The sequence below is a fragment of the Argiope bruennichi genome, chromosome 4 (genome assembly GCF_947563725.1).
Source record: "Argiope bruennichi chromosome 4, qqArgBrue1.1, whole genome shotgun sequence".
NCBI lineage: Eukaryota > Metazoa > Arthropoda > Arachnida > Araneae > Araneidae > Argiope > Argiope bruennichi.
In genome coordinates, this window is record NC_079154.1 from 7,321,068 (window position 1) to 7,331,561 (window position 10,494).

The 10,494-nt window shown below is 25.5% G+C and overlaps 1 protein-coding gene across 2 annotated transcripts; it reads right to left on the bottom strand.

Annotated features, from left to right (window-relative positions):
- Positions 1-498: 498 nt before the first annotated feature.
- On the bottom strand, positions 499-8,415 carry LOC129966155 (phosphoserine phosphatase-like). 2 transcript variants are annotated; one of them, XM_056080549.1, is made up of 6 exons: positions 8,291-8,415; positions 7,014-7,195; positions 6,020-6,154; positions 4,915-5,060; positions 4,142-4,290; positions 499-3,346 (listed from the first exon to the last, which is right to left on the bottom strand). In XM_056080549.1, the coding sequence occupies exons 1-6, from the start codon at positions 8,327-8,329 to the stop codon at positions 3,236-3,238; spliced, it is 762 nt and encodes a 253-aa protein (XP_055936524.1). In that variant the 5' UTR covers positions 8,330-8,415; the 3' UTR covers positions 499-3,235. The 2 variants fall into 2 exon arrangements, with proteins under 2 accessions (XP_055936524.1, XP_055936525.1); XM_056080550.1 differs by lacking the exon at positions 8,291-8,415 and adding an exon at positions 7,946-8,098.
- Positions 8,416-10,494: the final 2,079 nt, after the last annotated feature.

The window sequence follows — 10,494 nt, forward strand, 5'->3', positions numbered from 1 at the left end:
TGGTGAAGAAAAAAAAAGTTTCATTAAGCTAATAATAAATTTTTCCATTTCTCTGATCATAGTAAAATATAAATTGATAAATATTTACTTTATGCAAAATCGTATATTTTAATACATTTGTATTTATCTCAACTAGATTGATATTAAATTTCACATACAAATCTTGTAATTAAATTTTTCTCTCATTTCCTTTTGCTAGAATTTAAACATTAGTATGCATGTGTATTTTCAATAATGATACACAATACTAACATTTTCAGGTTTTCAAAAATCTCAGCTAATTGATTAATTAAATTTTGATTTCATATACATATTACCTGGTGTGAGATTGAGAACATTTATTTCAAGATTTCATATTATTTAATAAAATAAATTAATAATTAGAAAAATTAAAAACAAATTCCAATAACAATTTGAAAAAAAAAAAAAAAAAAAGGTTTTGAAATTTTTTTTGTTAAAATTTTTATGAGTTATGTAAAAAAGAAAAAAGTCAATGTATAACGGATAAACAAAACAATTTATTAGACAACTGTAGAAAACCTAACAGCAAAACTAGACAACAAAAAATAGCAGCAGAATTAATAACTGCTGCAAGATAGCATCACAGAACATTTTTTTGTAATGAAAAAATAGGCTCTCTTGACATAAAAGCACTTTACACTATGTACAAGTGAGAAATAAGCATTTCACAGTAACTGCAGAAAATGTATTTTAATACTGCATTTCAATAGATTTAGCAAATTCTTCTCTAGATATTTTGCAAGAGCAGAAATTTATGAATAATGTGAAATTCATATAAACTAAAATTGCATTGCACCAATATTTTTGTAAATACCATAAATAATACAGAATTTTTTCTTTTGTTTAATAATTCTATATTTAAAATAATCATCAATCAATGCTCAATATATACTACAATTACATTTGATACAACAAACTTAATCTAAAAATCTGCAATTTTCAACATTAATTTTATCACTTTTTAATTACAAGCAGATTTAGATTCTAGAATTATAATGAAATCATGCCCCTCCCCCCAACATATACAACCATATCATAAATAAGGCTACTGCATTGTTCAACAATTAGAATAATAAAATAATGACATTAAATTTATGGCAGGATTTCAGATGCATTAATGTGCTTCAGAAGTTAAACATTATAAACAATTCTTAATTCAGAAGAAAAATGCATAACAAATGCCTTTAATTGTTCTGAGATAAGAATTTAAACAGAAGTTGAAAAGAATATGTTTTATAAGTGAAATCATCATTATTAAAGACATAAATATTCATATGTTACAGAAAATTTTAGTAACATTTTTATCCAAAAATATTATTTCAAGATAAATTTAAAATCAATTCAACCATCTTTATAAAATAAGTAATGTGGAGAAATGTAGCAGAAAATATTTCAATAAACATTTAAAAGAAAACTGTTTACCATGTTATATGGTAAAAAGAAAGAAAAAAAAGTCCCATAATGTTAACAATTTGGGATAATTTAAATTTCTTAAAAGCAAATAAAAATTAACAGATTAAACAATTTTTAATGGGTACTAAAAGGTTATATTTTTAAACAGACCAATACTTTTATTACATTTCTCCATTACATTATAAAACACTGCAATATATTATGCAGTTCAATATATAACCTTCTATGAGGACATTCTTATTAATACTCTCCATTTTTGCTTTTCAGTAAAAATAGAGTTTTCTTGAAAGATGTTTTCAGGCAATAATAACAATTATCCTCTGTTTTTCACGTTATTTTAATCAATTTTCTGATATTTCTTCTCATAAAAAGATGTAATGATCCTTTACATAATAAAATCATGTTGATTGATCATACAACTGTCTCAAATTTTTAATTCTATTAATGGATATGAAAAACTTCATATTGAAATTTCATTTTTTGCCATTTGATACTACATGATTAAATATTGCAAAACTTTAACTTCAAAAGTTTTCTTTTTAAAAATGCTGAGATATAAAATCTCCACGGTTTACATTACTCGCACAACATCCAAGCTACCAAAAATTAAATAAAAAAGCTCTAGACTCATTTGAAATATAAAATTATCATTTTAAAACTGAACAAATTAAACAGAAAATTTTAACATTGCATTTAAAATCAATATAAAATAGTAATAAAATTAAAATTATATAATTTCCTAATCTGTTTAAGATGGTCCAAGTAATACCTTATTTGGATTTCACCCATTCTGAACAAAGAAAATGGAACAATTATATCAACTAGGTGAAAATCTCTTAAATATTTTGATATTACCTTGAAGCTTTCTATTAGTTAGAAGAAGCTATCAAACTATCACTACTTCTAATTTCTACAATTCCCTGTGCAAGTTATTTTACTAATGAGTAAAAGTGAGAATAAAGCTTAACTATTTTCTATAGAAAATCATTAACAGCAAAAACTTTATTTTATTGATAAAATAGATTATAGCAGTGTAGAGTTCTTATGGGACCACCTTAAACAAAGTTAGTAGAAAAGAAATATATGCATGTCTTCTGGTTTATGAATTTCCAGCAAACAAAAAAAAAAAAAAAAAAAATCCCTCTTTTCCAGTTGTACATTTTCACCTTTTTGTATAAGATCACTTCTGAGAAAAATTCAGCTAGAAAATTTTTTTAGAAAAAAATATGCTTATCTAGACAAATGTATAATTTTTCAAAAATTAGTACTGATTGTTTTGTCTAGTTATTGTAATTAAATAGTTCTTTCATTCTTGATACACTTTTCACAAAAAAATCTAAAATTGAGCCATTTATAGAGCTTTAATATAATGCACATTTGCAGATTCTTCTGCAGTCTGAAAAAAGTAAAAAAAAAAAAAAAAAAAAAATGAATGCAATTAATATTTACAGAATGAAAAATAACTTAAGAAAGCATTTTGATACATATTTGAACTTAGCACAAAGTTCCAGAAAAAAAAAAAATAATTTTCAATGAAATTCCACATTTCAACTAAACATTCTGCCATTTGTAACAAAATTTGGTCAATTTCACCCTTGATCCATCACAACTTTATTTCACAGACTTCATCTCTGTATCTCCTCCTACTCTGTAGCCCGGGGCAATCTTTGTGCTTCATTTGCATAACATATCAGGAAATGAAAAATGAAAAGAGATGCTTTCTTCAAATGATACTGTTTTCTTGAATGTGCAGATTCATAACCTTTTCTAGGTTAGCTCTAGCAAAAATAGTTAGTGCAGATCATTTCCATTTAAGCTCTTTTGTAAGTTCATCAAAACTTGTAACAAACCATTTTGCATTCTTTCGAACCTTTTCTCTTATCTGGTTCCCACCAAAACCAATGAAAAGATCCTAAAATAAAACAAATTGGCACCAATTAAAAATTTCTGTATTTAATAGTAATTTATCTAAAGAAAAAAAAATGTTTAAGGAAAATTAATTTTACCAAAAAAAGGATATTCAAACATATATAAGAATGATAATTGCATGTAATCTTTGTAGTAAAAACAATGCCATTCAGACATAGTATATGAAGTAAAATCATACTTCATAGCTGATATTATTGCTAATTTCAATATCAAATAAAATACTCAATACACTATCAAAAAATACTCATTAATATCTTATAAAGCATTTTATTTTAATGTTTTAACAAATAATAAAAATACTTGTAAAGAAAATAAGCAATGTACAAAGGGGAAAAAAAAAAAAAAAAAAAAAAAAATTAGTTAGAACAATGCTAATATAAAATTTTTCTTTACTTGATTCCAGACCATTTAAAATTAGTCAGGCAATGATTGAGCAAAAGATTACATATTCATAAACCAAACTGCTAACTTTATTATGATTTTCTATTAGAATTTTATCAATTTATCCATTCCTAATTATTCTTTAAACTACTGACTAACTAGTTTATACATTAATAATTTTGAATTATAATATTTATAAAATAAAATTTAGCTATGCACAGGTGTCATGATTCAACAAGAAAAAGGTTCAACATGATTCAACAAGATAAGGAGTTTAGAGTTTCATGAAAAAAGTTAATTGAATCAAAAAGATAAGAAATTCTCAAAATAATAGTAATTAATTTAATGAGAATTGTTTGGATTAGGAGGAATTTAGTCACACAAATAAAATACTTACAGCTGGTGGTGATGCCACAAGATCTGTAACTCCATCTCCAATCATAACAAGCCTCTGATATCCATAACGATGTTTCAAGTATGCAATAACTTGTGCTTTGCCATCTTGTTCACTTGTAGGACAGTCCTCATCATATCCAGCATATTCACCTAAAAAAGGATAATATATGAAGAACAAAAACAAACAAAAAACAGTATTCCAGTTTAAAAATACTACTATTAAATATTCTACATCTTTGTAACTGTCTACTTATTTGATTTAAGATACAATTGATCTTTTAATACAAAAATCATTTCATTTCTGCAGTAAACTTCATTATTAAAAAAAATCAAATTATATTTTACTTATTATGTTTGCTGCCTTTTCACTCAGAGGAAAGCAGTTTAGATATTCTTTTGCTTTTTTTCAATGAGAACAGATTTGATTTTAGGGTAATTTTTAACTTGAAATTTGATTTTTTTCTTTTCTTTTGTAATTTTGTAATACAATTCTCCACATGCAATTTATGAAATATTTGCACAATCTTTTTTCCTGATGGCTCTTTTTATGAACAAATTTCCTTTCAACTTTATTAATCATCAAAATGACTTTCTCAGCATATCTTTGCACATACAAAAGACCTGTATGAACGGTGCATGCTATATACAAAATATTTAGCTAGCATTAAAAAAAAAAAATGTCTATAGTATTTTTTACAATTTTTTTAATGAGTTTGAATTTTGTTTCATTTTATGAGGGTGAAAACTGCTTTTGATTATGTTAATGAGACTTACCATCAAAATAATATTTTATCTTGTTTGCAAAGATATGACTGTGAGGAATATTCAGCTCATCTGCTACTGTTTGTATAATGGTATCAAAACCTCCAGATATAAGATACACAGGGATTTTTCTCTCATGAAGAGCAGACACTAATTCCCTATAAATAAATAAATTTATAAATATTTTGTTTATTTACAAATGAAACATATTTCAAGTACAACAGCAAGTAATCATTTTATTTAATGAAGATAAGAACAATATATAAACAAGAATATGTAATAAATTCTATGATATACAGAAGGAATATTAACACATTTCTATTTAGATATTGCTTTTTATTTCAATAACTTAAAAATATATTGATATTACACAAGTAAAATAAAAGGCTATTTTAGGTTTTCAAGTATTGTACCACTAAACATCAATCCAATTCTTCTGTTCTATAACTAAAATTAAACTACAGCAATATTAAAAATAAGTAATTGTTATTTTTATTTCTTAATACTATATATGCATACATATGTGTGACTGATATATTTATTTAAAAATGAATATTTTCATTCCAAAATCATCAAAGTATTAACTGAATTAAATTTGCGAAAAGGATAACATTAAATATTCAAAGTCACATAGATCATAATCCATTAACTGAACAAAGTTGAGTGAAAAATTTGAAAAATATAATTTTTTAAGATTATGGTCAAGGGGTATGAAAATTAAAATATTTGATGGATTACTTCAATTCTTTTTGAACTAAATTTAATCCACTTGAACTAAATTCAACTTAGGTATTTTTTTAATGCAAAAAAAAAAAAAAAAAAATTCTATTGATATTTTAAAAAATTAACATGGTAAACATTTATGTTTTTCTAATTCTGAAATTTATAAACTGATTTTCTTAATCACCAAAATGATCTTATCACTTATTGAAGCCAAACTCTATTTAAATTATAACGAACATTAAATAGCTATTGATGCATTTACTTGATAAGCATATTTCTACAAATAAAGGATCAACAAAACTGACCTAAATAGCTTCATAAACCTAAAAGTTGAATTAATTAAAGTTTTGAATAGTTAAATAAAGCTATAAGAACATACAGGGCTGAATGTTACCTAATCCCAGGAGTCAGTTTTGGTGGATTTGTTTCCAGGTACCTTCTCATAATATACACCGATGGTTTAATGATTTCAAGTCTCTTGGCCAAAGCTTCACGGAAGGAGAGATTACCTCTCATGGCCTGCTGAGTTCTAAAAGAAAAAAATAATAAAAAATAAGCTAAATGATTAAAATGAATGAATAAAAATCCAAAAGCAGAAATAATTGAATTCACAGCTATTAATAATAAATAGTGATATTATGCGAGTGATGATTAGCAAAGCAGCTTATTGACCTTGAATTGTCAAATTTAAACACAAAAGTATTGCAGAAAGCAATAAGTATAAAATTATGACTCTGGAGATATTTAATGCAAAATGTCAAAAATATTTAAAATTAATATAAGTACACGTCAAGCAGAAATTTGAAAGAGTTTTGCTGGCGCCATCTGTTGCAATAAAATAACATACTACTTAAAGATTTGGAATAAATCATTAAAATATTTTTTTTCTTCTGTTAATTGATTTTAATAGATAGCTAGGACAAAAATGCTATATATTCAGTATTCAGTTTGCTCTGTAGGTATTACAAACATCAAAATAATGAGTAATTCACCATGAGTGATGATTATGAACATATATATCAAACTCATTCAGCTGACACATAAATAAAAAGAAATTTTAAGGATATCAAACTGAAATTAAACACAACAAGCAGCTGACATGAATATGACAATTGACACATTTTTATTATGTTTAAATCATTTTAGTTTGGATTTGTTTAAAATATATCTGTTAATGCACTCTAATAATATATTAAAAAAACTGAAAAAAGAAAAATATTTATTATTTATAGAGAAAAAGAACCTTTTCATAATGAGTGTTTTTTTAAAAAATCAGATTAATATCCAATAAAAACTAAAACAATATATTTTAAAAAAGATGTAATGTTATAAACATATATTAAAAAAATAGTACAAGTTTATATTTAATAAGCAGAGAAAATACTTACAATTCAGCCACTTCTTTTTCTCGTCCAACAAACTTTGCTAGTTCGTCAATGGCTTCATCAGTGCAGACTGTAGAATCTATATCAAAGCATACAGCATCAGCAGACCTCCAAATTGATTTAACTCGATCGTCTAATCGGCCCATGGTAGAAATGTTTTGTAAATATCCTTTTATCCAATTGGCCTGGAATTGAAGTAAATATACTGATGAGTCTAAAGATAGATATCTAAACTGAAATCAGTTGTTTCAAGCACATAATAACCAAACTTGTTACCAAAAGCCAGAAGTATGCAATGATAAAAATTATTCAAAAATAACTTTATTCATCTGATATCAAAATGACATGCAAATATTGCAAACTATTAAAAAATTCATATGAAAAACTTCAGTTCTTAAAACATAAATGTAACACCTTTAATTCTTTAAATACAAAAGAAATAAAAACAACTGAACTAAAATATATATAAAAGTATAGCAATATTAAAGAGCAGTTGGAACTCTTGTTTCTTCAATATCAGATATTTAAAATACATGCATATTTTATAAAATTTTAAATATTACAAATTTTTTATAGTATAAATTATATGTACCATATCAAAGTTATAATTTATTTTTGAATACTATAATCCTAAAATATTCCAGTTTTTAGTTGTGTAAAAACTTTTAAGCACAAGAAATGGATTATATTTTTTTAAATAACTAAAATCCCATAGAAAATTGTAATAATTATTAAAATTTTATTTAACATTTTGGAAAACATCTTCACAATTATTAAGTTTGAAAGTGAAAATTTCTGGATGTAAAAATCGAATACTGCAGAGCGCAAACTGCTTTGAGGGCAATGACATGTGTCTCCGCAAAAGGTCTGTCTAAGGAAGCACTCCAAAAATATAATAAAAATTTGAAAAAAATTATTAAGAAATAGGAACTTACTGGGAATAAAGTCAGTTAGGCTATTAGGTTAATAAAAACCTAATATGAAAATAAATTCAAGTTCTTTAAGAGAAGAATTGAATCTAAATGCAGGAGTGCTGATCCGCACGGAGCAGTGACTGAAGCGAAATGACCCTAGCAACCGATTTTATAGTGCCAATATACCGCTACACTAACATTTCAGTATAATCAATAACTAGTCTATCGTACGATCGAAACTTGTCATACCACTTAATGGATGAAGTAAGCTTTCTCTCACCGAGATAAACATATCGCTCACGAATTACGCAATTTTTAAGGAATATTTTTTATCTGCGATCTTAGTTTTCGATAAGAGATACTCACTGTTCGTTTCAGAGACGGTGGAGTGATTTTTAAAGACATATTGCGCCGGTAAATTCTCGAACTCGCACAGAGTCACCATGTAGTACCTCTCGCTGGAGAAGCAAGTCCACTTTTGAGGTACTGCCAGATCGAAACTAACGGAAATTCCGCAATGCCACACAAAAAAGGGTTTCTGCGGCGCTTCGTTCGTGGCGAATCAGCAAAAGAGAGCCAAAATCGAAATGTCCTCGCCCCCATTACTAAGGGGTGGGGAGAATACTAGGAATACTACTACTAATCGCTGAAATTGTCTAGCAAATCTGTCTTAAAATTTCATTTTTATATAATTCCTCTAAATAATTATTCTGCCGAATGAAAAATTTGATTCCAAATAATTCTTATAAACATATTTGTTATCTGAATTATAATAAATTTTTAATAAATCTTTTAGAATATCTAATAATATATATTCAGAACAATGAACAATGGCACACAGACATGAAAAAGTAGCGTATTAACTACTACAAAATTTCAAGCAAAATTAGACTGAAATTACTATTATTAATTTTTAAATTAATATTATTTAATCATACATTTAATTATATTTAATCATAAAATGTAAATAAATTTGGAATTTGATTGAGGTGTTTTTTAATTTATCCATAGCTGCAAATAAAATTGCAAATATTTTCATGTGATATTGCTAAAAGATTTCATGCAATTTTTCCCTTTAAAATTACAAATTTTATGTAGCAATAAAATTTTAAGTACTTAATATAAAAGTTACATCCTTTCTATGTTCAAAATTTGTATATGAGATGTGTTGCAATTCAAAAAGTTATTAAAATATTAGAACCTTTTTTTTAATTTTAGTGAGAAAAATAAATTTAAAAAATCCTATAATTTTTAAATATTACATTAAATTTATAATGATTCATATAAATATTTGTCCATGTATCTAATTGAAAATTATGTAAACATGATTTTAGGAAATAATTGTGTCATCAATTAAATTTTCTTTGTCAAATAATAATAACTATGTTTAGAATTATTTGAACTTCTTTTAGATTAAAATATTAATTTACGCGTCCAAATTAAATTAAAAATTTTAATTATTATTTGACAAATAGTAAAACTTTAATTTGTATTTGCAAATTAAATTGAACATAGTTATTATTATTTGATAAACAAGAAAAAATTTAAATGTTCGAAATGTAGTTGTCAACACAACCCCCCCCCCTCAAAAAAATCTTAAAGGATTTTTATTTTATGTTAAATAAAATGTCGAGAGAGAGAAATAAAATTTTGTAAATTTTCTTGAACAGGAAATAGTTAAAAGAAAAAAAAAAAAAAAAAAAAAAAAAGAAAGAAAGAGAGAGAGAGAGAGAAAAAAAAAAGAAGTTATTTTACTCTCAGATTGAAAAAATATTAAAATTAGAGAAATAAATTGTACAGATATAAAATTGCTATAATTTAAAAAGTAATTTTTTTTTTAGCTTTAATATCTATTCATTTTGAATTAGATAATTTTTTAACTATAAGAATCATTTTGGGTTAGTAATGTTTTGGAAGATATAGATTAAAAAGCACTAAAAACGCGTATAACTTTTAATTAAGTTATATTTTAATTAACTTTTGGATTTTGTAAATCTGACACTGACCTTTTTTTTGCCATAATAATATGTTTCAAGATCAAACAAAAATTGTTGATTTGTATAAAAAAGCATATAGTCAAATATTTATCTTTATATATATATATATATATATATATATATATATATATATACAGATCCCCCCGGAGGACGTTTCGTAATTGAGGATGAGAAGCTTCTGGTATGGTGGTTGGTTCTCGCCCCCCCTGTGGGTACACGAAAAGGTGGGGGTCTGGCTCCTCCCATTGATGATGGGACGTACTTCCTTAGGGAAGAGTTGTGCCGTGGTTGGTGATGGCCCTTAGGACTGAACCGCAATTCTCACCAGTGATGCTGTTGCATTCAAATTTTTCCGTGTGTCTTCTGGTAGGTCGGAGTAGTCAGTTTGTGATTATATATATATATATATATATATATATATATATATATATATATATATATATAGAGAGAGAGAGAGAGAGAGAGAGATGGTATTATTATTATAAAGTAAAATACATATTAAGACGGCTAATAGAATTGTACATTTCATTTTCGGTTACAAATTGATAAAATGATGTGCTATTCAATTCATAG

Excerpts from the sequence above, each read along its gene's own strand:
- LOC129966155 (XM_056080549.1), bottom strand. The coding sequence starts at position 8,329 with ATGTCTTTAAAAATCACTCCACCGTCTCTGAAACGAACA. Across the intron at positions 6,155-7,013 it reads GAAAAAGAAGTGGCTGAATT|AACTCAGCAGGCCATGAGAG; the intron begins GTAAGTATTTTC and ends TTTTTCTTTTAG. Across the intron at positions 3,347-4,141 it reads TTGTGGCATCACCACCAGCT|GATCTTTTCATTGGTTTTGG; the intron begins GTAAGTATTTTA and ends GTTTTATTTTAG.